The sequence below is a fragment of the Staurois parvus genome, unplaced genomic scaffold, assembly GCF_062004578.1.
Source record: "Staurois parvus isolate SC_StPar_1 unplaced genomic scaffold, SC_StPar_1.0 ptg000077l, whole genome shotgun sequence".
In the NCBI taxonomy this organism is placed as follows: domain Eukaryota; kingdom Metazoa; phylum Chordata; class Amphibia; order Anura; family Ranidae; genus Staurois; species Staurois parvus.
In genome coordinates this window covers 4,366,415-4,383,362 of record NW_028317873.1, presented here as the reverse complement: position 1 = coordinate 4,383,362, position 16,948 = coordinate 4,366,415, and the positions used below count along the sequence as shown (strand labels likewise).

Below are 16,948 nucleotides of genomic sequence, written 5' to 3'. Positions count from 1 at the left end.
TTGAGCATGCATTTCACTTGCTGAAGACAAAACTGAAGGGAAAATAACCCAAGAACAAGCAGGAACTGAAGACAGTTGCAGTAGAGGCCTGGCAGAGCATCACCAGGGATGAAACCCAGCGTCTGGTGATGTCTATGCATTCCAGACTTCAGGCTGTAATTGACTGCAAAGGATTTGCAGCCAAGTATTAAAAAGTGAAAGTTTGATTTATGATTATTATTCTGTCCCATTACTTTTGGTCCCTTAACAAGTGGGAGGCACATATGCAAACTGTTGTAATTCCTACACCGTTCACCTGATTTGGATGTAAATACCCTCAAATTAAAGCTGACAGTCTGCAGTTAAAGCACATCTTGTTTGTTTCATTTCAAATCCATTGTGGTGGTGTATAGAGCCAAAAATGTTAGAATTGTGTCGATGTCCCAATATTTATGGACCTGACTGTATATACAAGATTTTTTGCCCGCCTGCCACCCTGTAGCAGTATATCTGCCATGGGACAGTGGAAAAGCGGTTAAAGTGACTATTAGTATTTTTTTTTTATCAATAGCGCAACAACAGCTGGACATTCTCTCACTTGTTAAGTCTACAGGACAGGATGTGAAGTCAAATCTCCTTAATGGCAGAGGAGGGGGAAAAAAAATACAACACATAGCTGTTTTATACGTCCTCTACTAAAATGACAAAAGAAACAAAAAACTTTGGATTTGGATATACCTTAAAAATACACTTTTTTTTTTTACACGCGTACCTCAAAAAGAGCCATGTTTTTTCCATCATAGAAGTTGTCCTGTTCAGCTTCATTATGAATAAAGGGACTATTTTCTCTGGGATTTCCATCTCCTGCAAAGAATAATAAAAAATGTAAAATATGACAGGGACACTACAAGATCTAATAAAATGGCAATTAATCCTTAGGAGTTCCCAGATTTTAAATATTTAACTTGTTAATATAATATTTAATAAAAAATAAGGAAATATTTGGACTGGAGGAACAACATGTGGCACAATCCCGATGTGGACTTTCTATGCAAAATTAAATGTTGAGAGCCCCCTGCTCCTCAAACGGCTTAAAAAAAAGACATTTGTAAACAAACCGATCACCGCAAAAAAATACCTTCCTTCTGGCTGGTGAAGCTTCCAGGAGGCATAGGTAATGTCAGAGTGCCTCACTGCTGCCTCCTGTAATAGCGGAGTGCTCAAAATCCCATTAGAATGCACTCTTGCAATTGTCTGGAGTGCATTATCATGGGAGGATGTAGCCAGGTTCAGGCTGGTCATTCTGCAATTCGGGGACATCTGCTGCACGAACTGCGATTCCCCTTCTTCTGCTCTAATCAGCGCAGCACAAACACATACTTTCCTGCAGAGATTGGGAAGTGTATCTGAGAAGCAGAGAATCTTGGGACCTGTAGTCCCATCACCTATAGACACTGTATTTGTCAGCATTGTCTGGACTACGTTTACCAGAGGAAAGGAAAACCGAAGGGAATCCTGGGGAGGCAAATATATTCCCCTGCAGCAGCCGCACCTGGGGCTCTTTGCACCAGGACTTGGAGGCTGAAAGAGGGGAGCATGTCTTTTTCCCTTTCAAGACCAGGCTGCGGCTGGCTCCACTGTCCAGCATCACCCAGCACTACCGGGGGACTCAACATTTCAGGGACCGCAGTAATCTCCAAAAATAATGTCAGCCGCTACTTGGCACTTTGCAGGCATCACTACCCACTGTCTTAATCGGTTGTCAGGCAATCCAGAGCCACTCTTCTCTGCAAGGAGCCTTACCCTCCACAGCGGATTTTGGTTGGGTCATCTCCCAGGGGTCTGGTGAGCGGGTGTAAGCCCAACATTCTCCCTAACACCGTATAAACCCGGCATGCAGACCCATTTGCCTATTTAAAGGCTTCTTTGGGGAATATCTTTTGCTATCCCAATCAATCTGCCAGATGCCATTGCACAATCATACCTTTGGGCCCCACCATAAGCTAGATGAAGACCACAGATACATTTATTTCCAGGATTTGTCCATTCAAAGGATTCAGTCTAGAGTTTGTCTCAGACTTTTTTTTTCCCCCTTTCTTTTTTTTATGGTTGACATAGCACTTGTTTTCTTTAAGGGGGAACTCCTACCCCAGGATTCATAAATTGTGCTTTATTGCCTTCTTTCCATATGGCAGTAGGACGTAGGAGCTGACTGACTAAAGGCCTCCTCTTCCTCTTCTTTCTCCTGGAATGATAGGCTTAAATGCAGGACCAACAAATGCTAAATAAACCTATTGACACAGTAATTTATACTGTGTATCTTTGTTTGATGCTATATTTTGCAAGTTGGGGAACACTCACAACTAATTGTTTTTTTTTTTTGTCTCCTGATGACTTAATAATCTCTAGTAAACCATTACCTTGTAAAGCTATTCCTTTGAGAGTCTCTTTACTTAATATAAGTGAAGAGACTTAAGTATTCCTGTTCAACCAGGAATGTCGGGGGGTGTTAGAGATTGTTCTTGGGAGTTGAGGCACAGAACAGAGAACCCAAAATAATCATAGGCTCCTTTGGGGGGGTGGTGGTACAATTTCATGCTCCTAGCTCTGCAGGAAAGCATCACCCATGTCTTCTGGAAGCGAAGCAGGTCAGACCAAGTAAGTTTTATTATTTTTCTGGCCAATCTGTGTGTTTACAAATGGCTTTTAAAGCCATTTGTGTTTTTTTTTTTTTTTGGGGGGGGGGGGGGTCAGGTCTTTGCACGTATGCAGCCACAAAAACTTTTTCTGTTTTCTTCTCTTTTTTTAGTTCCAAATGAAGTAGGGAGTGTTTAACCTCCTCCCGCCTGCCATATAAAAGGAAATTATGGACGGGCGGCAGTTATCTCGTTCTGGGAGAACGTCAGCGGATCACCGATCCCTGTAAAGAGCCAATGACTTTGGTTCTGTCATGTGACCAGCTGTGTCCAATCACAGCTGATCAGTAGTAAACAAGGAAATGCCGGTTGTCGGCAGTCTTCTCCTCACGCTGACAGCTCGAGAGGAGAGCCGGTAAGCGGCATTCCCCAGAGGGGACATCTACACTAATGTGTAATTTGGTCTGGGCAAGAAGGGGGTAACAGTGCCCAGTAGGCAAGTGTTTAAAACCCAATTGATGCATTTGCTGTCTGTGTTCAGTTGGGGATATTTACCATCACTTTCTATCCCAGAGATGCAACAAAAAAAACAAGAGGAGATCTCTAGAAAAGTAAATGTCAAATAAAATCATGGCGCTTTAAATTCCAACCTAGACAATTATTATTATACAGGATTTCTATAGCGCCGACAGTTTGCTCAGCGCTTTACATTATGGTGGGAGACAATACACGAGACAGTACAGTAACAATACAATTCAATACAAGAGGGGTTCGAGGGCCCTGCTCCTTGGAGCTTACAATCTAGGAGGGAGGGGATAATGGTACAGGAGGAAATAGCTGTGGGCGATGGAGTGGTTGGAAGAGTGGAGGATTCCAGTATTAGCTGAGGGCGGGGTAGGCTTCCCTGAAGAGGTGGGTTTTCAGAGTGTGCCTAAAGGTGAGCAGAGTAGGTGATAGTCTGATGGATTGGGGTAGGGAGTTCCAGAGGATGGGGGAAGCCCTGGAGAAGTCCTGGAGAGGAGTATGGGAGGAGGAGACAAGGGAGCTAGAGAGTAGGAGGCCTTGTTAGGAGCGGAGAGGACGGTTTGGGTGATATTTGGAGACAAAATCGATGATGTAATTTGGGGCAGTATTATGAATGTACGTCAGTGTTAGTGTTTTGAATTTTATCCGTTGGGCAATTGGTAGCCAGTGGAGGGATTGGCAGGGGGGGGGGGGGGGGGTGGCCGATACAGAGCGGTTAGTAAGGTGGATGAGTCTGGCTGCAGCATTCATGATAGACTGAAGTGAGGTAGGCCAATGAGGAGGGAGTTACAGTAATCGAGGCGTTCTATAATAAGGGAGTGAATGAGTTGCTTAGTGGTTTCCGAGGTTAGGAACGGTCGTATTTTGGAGATGTTGCGGAGGTGAAGTCTACATGAGTTTGTCAGCAATTGGACCCGGGGCTGAAAGGACAGATTGGAGTCTAGAATGACACCTAGTACTCTGGCTTGAGGGGTAGGCCTGAGAAAAAAAAAAAAAAAAAGGCATATCCAATACTGCTGTGAACACCACCAGCATACAAAAGCCTTGTGAGCAAATGCTTAAAGCTGACCTGCAGGGAAGCCCTCATGTCGGTGTTAGAGCAATGTTATCCATTAAGTTTGCCATATACTGAATGTATGGGAACTAAATGTACTGTACTTTGTGTACAGTTTCCGAACGGCTATTTGTCAGGAGTGATTTTGTCCTATAGCACTTTATCCAGCTAAACACAATATGAATATACTCACTTTTGGAGCAGTGAAATCTATCATGCTGGCTGATTTGTGCACACACAGAATAGGGACAGATTTGCCATGCCTCATGTGACTATTACAAGCTATTAAAAAAATCTGGTTATGAAAGGAGGTATGGCGCAGTTAGTTTATAAAGCTTGGAAAAAAAAAAAAAAAAAAAAAAAAAAACCACGACACAGTTTCATATAGTTTAACCCGTGTGTGTGATTTTCATTCAGAACATCCCATAGTTCTGTATATTCTGCTACCTGAGGAAGACATCTAAATGTTTGACGTTGTCAACTGTGGTTTTCATATCCAAGCCAATGTATTTTTATAGCAGTAAAATGTTCATGAATATTTTCCATTACAGTGGAATTCCAGGTTAAGTATTTGCATCTTCCTTCTACAGAGAAGTTAGTATAAATGTTAGGAGTGTGGGAGCAGTTTTAAGATTGGTTAGTTCTACTCTGGAATTCCACTTCCAATTCTTTAAGACTTTACAATGTACAGTGGTGCGGATTGAGGCCTGTTTGTGGTTGTACAGAGTACTGAAACACACTTGGACCATGCATTCCTATTCAGCTGAAGGAGAAGCTGTACATCTGCGTTGTCCTACCAATAAAAAAAAAAAAAACATCCTGCATTGTATGCAAGGATGCCAAGAGCCTGACCACAAACTGGGCAACAGTGGCTTAGTGGTTGGCACTTCTGCCTGGCAGCACTAAGGTTGTCAGTTCCCGATCGGAACGCCAGTGTGAAAGGGGCCTAAGGGCCGGTTCACACTTCTGTGCTGAGGTAACGCAGATTGCGTTCATTGATATGCTGGGGGTACCATTCATTTTGAGGCACCCCATTCTAATATGTAAAAAAAACTATTCGACTAGTTTTACATAACGCAGCAACATCCACACACATAGTACACCCAACATTAAAGGGGATTTATTCTCCCAAAGTAAATATACCTTTGTACACGAGTACTGACTAGAATTCCAATGTTTCTCCCTCACTCAGCTTATGTGACCCCTGTGCTGACAGAGAGGGACAAAAAAGGATGCTGTGCAGGCATCCAACATCCTCCTTATCAACTGATGGCATCTTTGGGTGTTAGGATGCCGGTAGCTAGAAGGTCATAAGAGTGCACAATGAAAACCTGTAGCTTTGTGTACTGAAAGGCAGGCTTGATCCACTTTCTGGCTTTTATACCATTTTGGGCAATTTTAGGCATATTGCCAAGGCACCCTTGAAGAAGCCTGAAGGCACCCTGTGTCAGGAATGGACTCGCCAATGGTGGCGGGACTCACCTGCCTTGTGGGCTGCAGTACAAGGGCTGGCCAGCGGGTGCTCTCAGCAACCAGAAGCTCACTCCTGCAATCAGCCATCACCTGAGGCTGATTGCAGGAGGTGTATTTAAGGAATGGCCAGACCTGCAGTCAGTGCCTTGGTGTTTGTTTCCCATGTGCCCTGTTTCCTGTATCCTATCTCCTGCCTGCTCGACTCTCCTGCTTGACTGACAGAACTCCGCCTGCACTGACCCAGGCTATTCCTGACCATTCTTCTCCCTGCTCTCATTGTACCTTTCTGCCTGATTGTTCCTGACCCGGCCTGCCTGACCACTCCACCTCTCCAGCCCTGACTGCACCTGTACCTATTAGTTTAAGGTTTGTTTTGTTTTGTTTTGCACTGTGTTTATTTTGTGCAGCTCATAATAAATATTATTATTATTTAATCATTTCTGAAGCCTGCTGTTTCCCTGTGTCAGTCCACACATCTCTGGTCATACCTGGATCTCTGACACCCTGGTTGAAAAAGGCTGCACTAAGGTAAAGCAACTGCACTGCAGTGTGAACACAGCCTAAATGTTATGGACACAGCCTAAATGTTATGGACACAGCACTGAAAGTCCCCCGTGCTGCATTTTGGGTGGCCTGACCTACATTTTGCTATTCAAGCAAATACAATTCTTTTACAAAGGCAACGCAGTGCAATGCCTTTAAACACATACAAATACAAGGCACATGACCTGCTATTCAAACCCTGCAGTTTTTATAAACAAATGTATATCCATTGCTAAGAAGCACGAGGATTTTTTTTTTGTTATAATCATAAAATGTGAGAGGTCATGACCTGAGGCCTTCAGGGCCCTATCATACCTTTGCATAAACAGCAATACTCGTATGTTTGATATATGCTGCTGCTGCATACATTTATGCACATTTTAAATGCTTTATGCAAAGTGAAGGAATAGTGCAGATGGAATGAACATGTGTTTTTGAGCATTTACTATTAATATCTAAATGCCTGCTTAAGCCCTAGTTCACACCGAATGTGTCTTTGAAATCATACTACTTCAGCTGAAGTATCGCGATTTCAAAGCTGCTAGTCAGTGCGATTTGTGCAACTTCATGCACAAATGTCAATGCAAGCCGCACATGAAAATCGCCAAAAACAGTGCCGGAACTTTTTTCTTGAAAATCAGTGCAAGTCGGAGTCGTGACAATTTGAACAGTTCCATAGGCACAAATAGGGTGCGATTTGTTATGTGATTTTGAACTGTCAAATTGCATGACAAAATCGCATTGGTGTGAATGAGGGCTAACTCCCATAAAACACACAAAAGTAAGACATGACTTATTATTTAAAATAGTTCAGGAAACAGCAACATGTGTGTGTGAACTAGCCAAACAGCAATATATAGCATTTCTATTTGTAATGCATTTAATACCGTACACAACCAAAAATTTCCAATTTAGTCACAGCTGAGCAATTTAGGAGATTTTGACTGTCCAAGTACCTACACTACTTGGATTTTCCAGACGTCACACACACTGTGTGTGTGTGTGTGTGTGTGTGTGTGTGTGTGTGTGTGTGTGTGTGTGTGTGTGTGTGTGTGTGTGTGTGTGTGTGTGTGTGTGTGTGTGTGTGTGTGTGTGTGTGTGTGTGTGTAGAGATATATCTATCGATATCCATCTCTCTCTCTATATCTATATATATACACACACATACATACATACATACATATCTACACACACACATACATATACACACATAGCAAGCCCCCCCACATACTTCATGGTTATCAGTTTGCTAAAAATGACCAATGCTTTATACAGTCTGTATGACTTTTGCATACCACTAACAGAGCCTAATTGTATCAAGAATTCTCCCAAAAGGTATCTATATCTGTCACTAGAAGTTAGCCTGTGTCCATTAGGCACATACTATGGTCATCTATTAGTCCAGTAACACATACTATGGTTATATATTAGACCAGTAACACATACTATGGTCATCCATTAGTCCAGTAACACATACTATGGCCATCTATTAGTCCAGTAACACATATTATGGTCATCTATTAGTCCAGTAACACATACTATGGTCATCTATTAGTCCAGTAACACATACTATGGTCATCTATTAGTCCAGTAACACACACTATGGTTATTAGTCCAGTAACACATACTATGGCCATCTATTAGTCCAGTAACACATACTATGGTCATCTATTAGTCCAGTAACACATACTATGGTCATCTATTAGTCCAGTAACACATACTATGGTCATCTATTAGTCCAGTAACACACACTATGGTCATCTATTAGTCCAGTAACACATACTATGGTCATCTATTAGTCCAGTAACACACACTATGGTTATTAGTCCAGTAACACACACTATGGCCATCTATTAGTCCAGTAACACATACTATGGTCATCTATTAGTCCAGTAACACACACTATGGCCATCTATTAGTCCAGTAACACACACTATGGTCATCTATTAGTCCAGTAACACACACTATGGTTATCTATTAGTCCAGTAGTCAATGTGTCCAAATCAGTCAAAAATTCAGGTTCATGTACAGTTCCACATACTCCTTGTGGTTTGGTGACCATATAATTGCACAAAGCCACCACCACCAACTCGTAAGTTAACATTGCTATTCTTATATAAAAACAGAGGGTTCGCTAAAAATACATTGCAATGTAATATATTAGAAAGAGTGAAGTGAATACCTTCTTTGTTACTACACAAACGAGTCAGAAATAGTGACATATTAAAAAACTTTTTTTTACAAAAAGGTGTAAAAAATTACAAAATATTTTAAACATCAGACAGGTCTTAAATAGTGTATTTCAAACACACACATTCTGCGTAGTTCAAACCAGGCAGGGAGAGCTAAACCATATGTCTAATCCTTTTACATAACAGAGGATACTAGCACTGCATTCATTCAGCCACCTAGTCACAAATTAAACCAAGTAAAATCATACAACTATAGAAGCCTGGATGTTTCGTAAGAGATCCTTAAGATTGTCATGCAAGTGGACAGACACTGTGCTTTGCACGGTCAGGACAAACAAGGTAACATAGAAACTAAGAATACCAGTTATACGTAAACCTACCGGCACTTGGACCTCCTTCTGAATAATCCAATATACTCATTGAGGAGTTAACAAAAATAGAAATCTAGATAAAAGTAAAATAAAATAAATCCAAAGAAGGGAACATAAAATTCCCAAACTGATCCAGTTGATGCCTGTTGCTCCGTAGCAACCAGACTACATAAGGCAACTCATCAGCCTCCCCGGGATTTAAACTGCACCTAGGACACAAAGCTGAGCTGCACAGCAACAGCAATACACTCTGACAGCCTTAAGCCCAGGGATCGTCATCACCAGTGATAAATAGTGCACAAGCTCAAGGGGGCATCAAAACTTCTAGCAAAAAGTTTCCTAAAGAGGATTTTCATAAAACAACTTCTTTCAATTGCGAATGATCCATAAAAAATATAAAACATAATCCCTACGGATTAAAAAAATAAAAACAATTAAATGGTTAAGAATTATGTTATTAAAGCTAAAGCAAAGATTGACATAGCAATTACCCATGTGAATCAGCCACAGATAATCTTTTACACTACTTGATCTTGATGTAATTAATTCCACATAAACCGAACAATGGAGAAAAACAAAATAAAAAATATAAATAATAATAAATAATAATAGATACATGCACCTGTCACTTTATTAGATACACCTGTTCAATTGCTCGGTAACACAAATTGCTCATCAGTCAATCACATGGCAGCAACTCAATGCATTTAGGCAAGTAGACTTGGTGAAGTTCAAACAGAGCATCAGATTGGGAAAGAGGGGATTTAGGTGACTTTGAATGTGGCATGGTTGTTAGTTTCAGACGGGCTGGTCTGAGTATTTCAAAAACAGCTGATCTACTGGGATTTTCATGCACAATCCTCTGGCACAATCGTTTGTGCCAAACTGCAATCTCCTCCCCAAGATCCTTTTCCCAGGAAACCATATAAGAAAATTTGGAAGAAGGGGAAAGTAGCAATCCAAACATAAGAGAGATTCCCCTCTCTGGCCAGTGTCTTGAGTGCACCATTTTTCATAAGGAGAGACCCTATATTTTTCCGATGGAGCTTGAGGGACTGTAAAAAGTGCAAGATTCAGAGAAACCAAAACCGCTCAGTTTGAGGCATTTTAATACCTCGATACAATAGCATTAAGTAAAAGGGCCCTCTATGGGTAAAAAAACTGTCCAATCCGATACAACCCTTTGTCAAGCCACCATTTAAATGTCTTGATATCCTGTCCTGGTGGAAATTTAGGATTATAAAAATATGGGCTAACTGATAGAACGGGAAGACCAATGCGGTGCTAGCCTTGAGCCTAAGTGAGACAGGCTGGGACAAAGTCGGAGCCAAGATTGGTGGACGGTTCCGGAGCGTATACTCTGGGACTGCCAGTCTTTCTATATAGACCCAACATGGTTTATCCCTCCTCCTGTAAACCACTGAAAGTTGGGCCAATTGATGAAACAAACTGTCTGGCGAATTAATACACTTATGGCGGAGCCATAACATAACGGTTGAAGAATGACGAGCTAACACGAACTGCGATGAAAAAGTGTGAACAGCCTAGAACCAAGAACCTGATGATGATTCGTGCACAAGTGTGGACTGCAGGAGAGAGCAGCTCTGTTCTGTACACGAGATGTCCCAATGCTAGCCACTCCCCCCTGCACTGCCGGAGCTGCTGCTATCTGCCCTGCGTCTCCCTCCCTCTGGATTCTTCAGGAAAGATTAACCCCTTCTACCATTAGAAGCACAGACTCAGGGCTGAGGTTTACACATACAGCATGCTGCTGAGTATCCCAGTAGTCAGACATGTCACTCAGAGCAGCACTTGTATTCACCCCCTTTGGAGGGGGGAGGGGCAGAGATTGTTTACCTGCAAACAACAACAAAGGGCCAGAAGAGAACTAGGGAATGAGGGAATAGAATTTTTTTTCCCTAAAACTTGCTTAGCTTATGTATATATTGCTGACCATCAGATTTACAGTGCTATATTTTTTTTTACATAACCCGGACAACCCCTTTAAGGTTTTTTTGGCATTTTATATCTTAAATGCACTTATGTGAATTAATTAATAGTAATTTGGACTTTACATTTGGTTAAAAACCCATAATATAAAAAAAAAAAAAAAAAAAAAAAAAAAATCCCAAAATTTAAAAAAATTTGATAAATTTGAAGACAAATTTTGCATTTTGTGGCAAATCATGACGTCTAGGAGTTTTTTCAATAATTTGTTTTCAGCAAACCAAAAGACATGGAAATTAGATGAAAATAATCAAAACAGCTTTTTAGTTGCAGACCTGTGTAATAAATAAATGCTGTAAACAATAAGCCATTTGAAAAATGACTCGCCTCACACCCCAGCTGCTCCCTGAAGACACAGAAGAGGGTAGTATGCCTTGTCTCTGCCTCCTTAAACGTTGGCACTTTGAATGAGATTGTGCTCCAGCACAGTGTAGAAGTACATTCCTATTAGTAATAATAATATATATTCATTGACTTAAACCCAAAAACCCACAATTATAGTGAAAAGATCAAACCCAAAGAGATTACCCAAAAAATAAAAAATATCAAATATATATAAAAGAACAAAAATAAATAAAGTCCCAATATGCAAAGTGTCCAAATAATGTGTCCAAACAAAGATCAATTTCTTGATAGGAAGACGCTTCCTACTCCACTGAAGAAGATGCAAATCAATCACAGGTGCTCTTCAGATACCTCAAAAAACAAAATCTCAACATAGTATATTACCTTTTAAATCCCAGAACTAAAAGTGCCACACGTGTATCATGCAAAAAAAAAAAAAAAAAACACTCCAGTGTCACAGTACTCATGTGAAAGAAAAAAAAAAAAAAATTTAAATTTTATAAATATCACTGCAAACTATATATAAAGTGCATAATTACCCTAAAACAAACAAATTCCAGCTTGTAATCAACCACATATGTACGGAGTGTCCTTAGATTGGTATCCTCTTGTTCCTCAGGACCTCACAAACAGACCAGAATCAGTATGTGAATTATAATCATATATAAAATTTATTGTAGCCACTTACATATAAAAACGATAAGATCAGCAAGACAGCATCCAACTCCTCATGCCCAGTATACGATCCCCTTTCCGTGTGTAGAGGGTCTCCCGATCACCAGGTAATTCCCCCTTGCTACTCCTATCCAGCACTATCACTTTGTAGCTCTGGGGGACACCTGAAGTGCACCGTTACTCTCCAGACCTCCAACACACAGGGATTCGAGAATCCAAAATGGCTGCCGCAGCACTTCCGGGACCGTCACGTGATCCTTGTTGACAAAGTCCGGAAGAGACGAAACGCGTCCAGGGCACGTGACGTTCCCGGAAGTGCTGCGGCAGCCATTTTGGATTTTCGGGTCACGGCCAGTTGACGGTGATCGCTGACACAGAGCAGGGCTGCATTGTTTACACACAGCCCTGTTCTGTGTCAGTTCTCTGACAGCCTGTGAGAAGCTGCAGAGTTTCTCTCCCTGGATCAGCTCCCCCCCCCCCCCCCCCCCCCCCCCCCAGTACACACCCCCGCCCCCTTACACAGCAAATTCTAAAAATGTTAACCCCTTCCTCCCCAGTGACATTAGTACAGTTTCAGTGGGTTTTTTTCACTGATCACTGTATTGGTGTCACTGGGGATGTCAGTGACCCCAAGTCAGTTCCCCCCCAGTGTCAAAACGTCCGCCGCAGTCCCGCAGTCCTGCCATAAGTCGCTGGTCGCCGCCATATGTCGCTGATTGCTGCCATATGTCGCTGATCGGCGCCATTATTAGTATAAATAAAAATGAAAAATTCCAGTATCTTTCCCGCCGTTTGTAAACGTTATAACTTTCACGTAAACCAATTAATTTACATGTATTGGGATTTTTTTTTAGCAAAGACATGTCGCAGAATGCATTTTGGCAGAAATTTATGACTAAATTTGATTTTTGCATTTTTTTTACTGGACATGTTTTATAGCAAAAAGTCCAAAATATTGTTTTTTTTTCCTCAAAATTGTCAGCCTTTTTTTATAGCGCAAAAAATAAAAACCGCACAGGCGATCAAATACCACCGAAAGAAAGCTCCATTTGTGGGGGAAAAAAAAAAAAAAAGGATGTCAATTTCATTTATGTACCTTATTGCATGACCGCGCAATTGTCCGTTAAACTAGCACAGCGCTGTATAGCAGAAAAATGGCGTAAATTGCAGTATCTATACCATAGTTTGTAGACGCTATAACTTCCACACAAAGCAATCAATATACACTTATTGGAATTTTTTTTTACCAAAAACATGGAGCAGAATACATTTTGGCCTAAATTTATAACCAACTTTGAGTTTACTATATATTTTTTATAGCTGAAAGTAAAAAATATTGTTTTTCTTCAAAATTTTTGGCCTTTTTGTGTTTATAGCGTGAAAAATAAAAAGCGCACAGGTGATCAAATTACACCGAAAGAAAGCTCTATTTGTGTGGAAAAAAAGGACGTAAATTTCGTTTGGGTGCAGCATTGCATGACCGCGCAATTATCAGTTGAATTAGTGCAGCGCTGAGTAGCAAAAAGAGGCCTGGTTATTAAGGGGGGTAAATCCTCAGGAGCTCAAGTGGTTAAATTGTTTAATTTTCTCACCTGTCATCACTGTGCTATGCTTTGTGAATGGCAAAGCAGAGGGATGCAGCAGAGAGCCCAATCTGTACATTCCAGCAGTGATCAGCGAAGCTGACAGAGAGCAGATGAAGAAACAAAAACTATCAATTTCAATTGCTTTTACTTTTCACATGTTAAAACCATGGTACCAGTAAATGCATGCATAGCTAAAACACCACTCGACTGTTTAGATCACATTCACCTTCCACATCAGTTTTTGTTTGTGAGGATTTGGTTGTTTACTAGGTCACATGATCGGCTTACTTAATCCTCTATGAATGACTTTGGGGATTTTTCCACGTTTCATATGTATCTGACCTATTTTTTAGTCCAACAACCTCTAGCCCTCCAAAATCCATGGAGCAATCAAAAAACAAAAGAAACCTTGAAACTTTAATATATTATTGATAAAGTACAGTTACCAATTCACAAAACCCAGGTAATAGTATTTTGTATTTTTGTATTTGAGACACAGCACTGTATAAACAAATGGTAAATTCTGGAAGGAGACTGCCACTGAGATATAAAAATGGTAAAAAAGGTCCATTTTTAAGAGGTCATTAAATTGGTACAGTTTTAAGTCTTCGCATCCATTTTTAGTTTATGCAAGAAACATATACAGTGCCCAGCATAAATGAGTACCCCCCAACAGATTAGTCAGAAAACGGTTACTTTCCTTTCAGAATTAACATTTTCAATGGGACTCTGTACTGCAAAATACTCCCACAAATGCGGGCCATTGATTGCAAACAAGATTTGTAAATTTCTACACAGAAAAAAAGTATTTTTCCAAACAAACTTAAGACCATGTTGCAAAAATAAATACACCCCAAAGAAAGTCTAATGCAGGCCATAGATGGGTCGAAAATCGGCCGATTTTTCAGCCGAAAATAAAATCGGCCGATTTTCGGATCGTTAGTGGGCTATTTGGTCGGCCGTTTTTCGGTATTTTGGCCGGGTTTTTTTTTCTGTAAAGTTGGAAAAAAAAAATCGGCCGATTTTGCCGATCGGCCGATTTTCGCGGCAATTAGTGGGCAAATCGGCCGATTTTTTGCCGATAAAAAATCTGCGCATGAGCAGTGACCTGCAAGAGGAAGACAAAAAGAAGAAAAAGAAGAAGAGGAAGAGTATGAGGAAGAGGAAGAGTATGAAGAAGAGTATGAAGAAGAGGAAGAGTATGAAGAAGAGGAAGAGGAAGAGTATGAAGAAGAGGAAGAGGAAGAGTATGAAGAAGAGGAAGAGGAAGAGTATGAAGAAGAGGAAGAGGAAGAGTATGAAGAAGAGGAAGAGGAAGAGTATGAAGAAGAGGAAGAGGAAGAGTATGAAGAAGAGTATGAGGAAGAGGAAGAGTATGAAGAAGAGTATGAAGAAGAGGAAGAGTATGAAGAAGAGGAAGAGTATGAAGAAGAGGAAGAGTATGAAGAAGAGGAAGAGTATGAAGAAGAGGAAGAGTATGAAGAAGAGGAAGAGTATGAAGAAGAGGAAGAGTATGAAGAAGAGGAAGAGTATGAAGAAGAGGAAGAGTATGAAGAAGAGGAAGAGTATGAAGAAGAGGAAGAGTATGAAGAAGAGGAAGAGTATGAAGAAGAGGAAGAGTATGAAGAAGAGGAAGAGTATGAAGAAGAGGAAGAGTATGAAGAAGAGGAAGAGTATGAAGAAGAGGAAGAGTATGAAGAAGAGGAAGAGTATGAAGAAGAGGAAGAGTATGAAGAAGAGGAAGAGTATGAGGAAGAGTATGAGGAAGAGGAAGAGTATGAAGAAGAGTATGAGGAAGAGGAAGAGTATGAAGAAGAGTATGAGGAAGAGGAAGAGTATGAAGAAGAGGAAGAGGAAGAGTATGAAGAAGAGGAAGAGGAAGAGTATGAAGAAGAGGAAGAGGAAGAGTATGAAGAAGAGTATGAAGAAGAGGAAGAGTATGAAGAAGAGGAAGAGTATGAAGAAGAGGAAGAGTATGAAGAAGAGGAAGAGTATGAAGAAGAGGAAGAGTATGAAGAAGAGGAAGAGTATGAAGAAGAGGAAGAGTATGAAGAAGAAGAAGAGTATGAAGAAGAAGAAGAGTATGAAGAAGAAGAAGAGTATGAAGAAGAAGAAGAGTATGAAGAAGAAGAAGAGTATGAAGAAGAAGAGTATGAAGAAGAGGATGAGGAAGAGGAAGAGGAAGAAGAGGATGAAGAAGAGGATGAGGATGTAGAAGAAGAAGAAGAGGATGTAGAAGAAGAAGAAGAGGATGTAGAAGAAGAAGAAGAAGAAGAAGAAGAAGAGGATGAGGATGATGATGAAGAAGAGGATGAGGATGATGAAGAAGAAGACGAGGACGAAGAAGAAGAGGAAGAGTATGAGGAAGAGGAAGAGTATGAAGAAGAGTATGAAGAAGAGGAAGAGTATGAAGAAGAGGAAGAGGAAGAGTATGAAGAAGAGGAAGAGGAAGAGTATGAAGAAGAGGAAGAGGAAGAGTATGAAGAAGAGGAAGAGGAAGAGTATGAAGAAGAGGAAGAGGAAGAGTATGAAGAAGAGGAAGAGGAAGAGTATGAAGAAGAGTATGAGGAAGAGGAAGAGTATGAAGAAGAGTATGAAGAAGAGGAAGAGTATGAAGAAGAGGAAGAGTATGAAGAAGAGGAAGAGTATGAAGAAGAGGAAGAGTATGAAGAAGAGGAAGAGTATGAGGAAGAGTATGAGGAAGAGGAAGAGTATGAAGAAGAGTATGAGGAAGAGGAAGAGTATGAAGAAGAGTATGAGGAAGAGGAAGAGTATGAAGAAGAGGAAGAGTATGAAGAAGAGGAAGAGGAAGAGTATGAAGAAGAGGAAGAGTATGAAGAAGAGTATGAAGAAGAGGAAGAGTATGAAGAAGAGGAAGAGTATGAAGAAGAGGAAGAGTATGAAGAAGAGGAAGAGTATGAAGAAGAGGAAGAGTATGAAGAAGAGGAAGAGTATGAAGAAGAGGAAGAGTATGAAGAAGAGGAAGAGTATGAAGAAGAAGAAGAGTATGAAGAAGAAGAAGAGTATGAAGAAGAAGAAGAGTATGAAGAAGAAGAAGAGTATGAAGAAGAAGAGTATGAAGAAGAGGATGAGGAAGAGGAAGAGGAAGAAGAGGATGAAGAAGAGGATGAGGATGTAGAAGAAGAAGAAGAGGATGTAGAAGAAGAAGAAGAGGATGTAGAAGAAGAAGAAGAGGATGTAGAAGAAGAAGAAGAAGAAGAGGATGAGGATGATGATGAAGAAGAGGATGAGGATGATGAAGAAGAAGACGAGGACGAAGAAGAAGAAGAGGATGAGGATGAAGAAGAAGAGGATGAGGATGAGGAAGAAGAGGAGGAGGATGAGGAAGAAGAGGAGGAGGATGAAGAAGAAGAAGAGGAGGAGGATGAAGAAGAAGAAGAGGATGAGGATGAAGAAGAAGAAGAAGAGGATGAGGATGAAGAAGAAGAGGATGAGGATGAAGAAGAAGAGGATGAGGATGAAGAAGAGGATGAGGATGAAGAAGAAGAGGATAAGGATGAAGAAGAGGATGAGGATGAAGATGAGGATGAAGAAGAGGATG

The 16,948-nt window shown here is 40.7% G+C and overlaps 1 protein-coding gene across 2 annotated transcripts in view; it reads right to left on the bottom strand.

Annotated features, from left to right (window-relative positions):
* Positions 1–16,948, bottom strand: part of SLC12A7 (solute carrier family 12 member 7) — a 364,935-nt gene that overhangs the window by 224,159 nt on the left and 123,828 nt on the right. For both annotated transcript variants that reach the window (XM_089669464.1, XM_089669465.1), the window contains exon 2: positions 752–843. In XM_089669464.1, the coding sequence (XP_089525590.1) occupies positions 752–843 (92 nt within the window). The remainder of the gene's footprint in view (positions 1–751; positions 844–16,948) is intronic.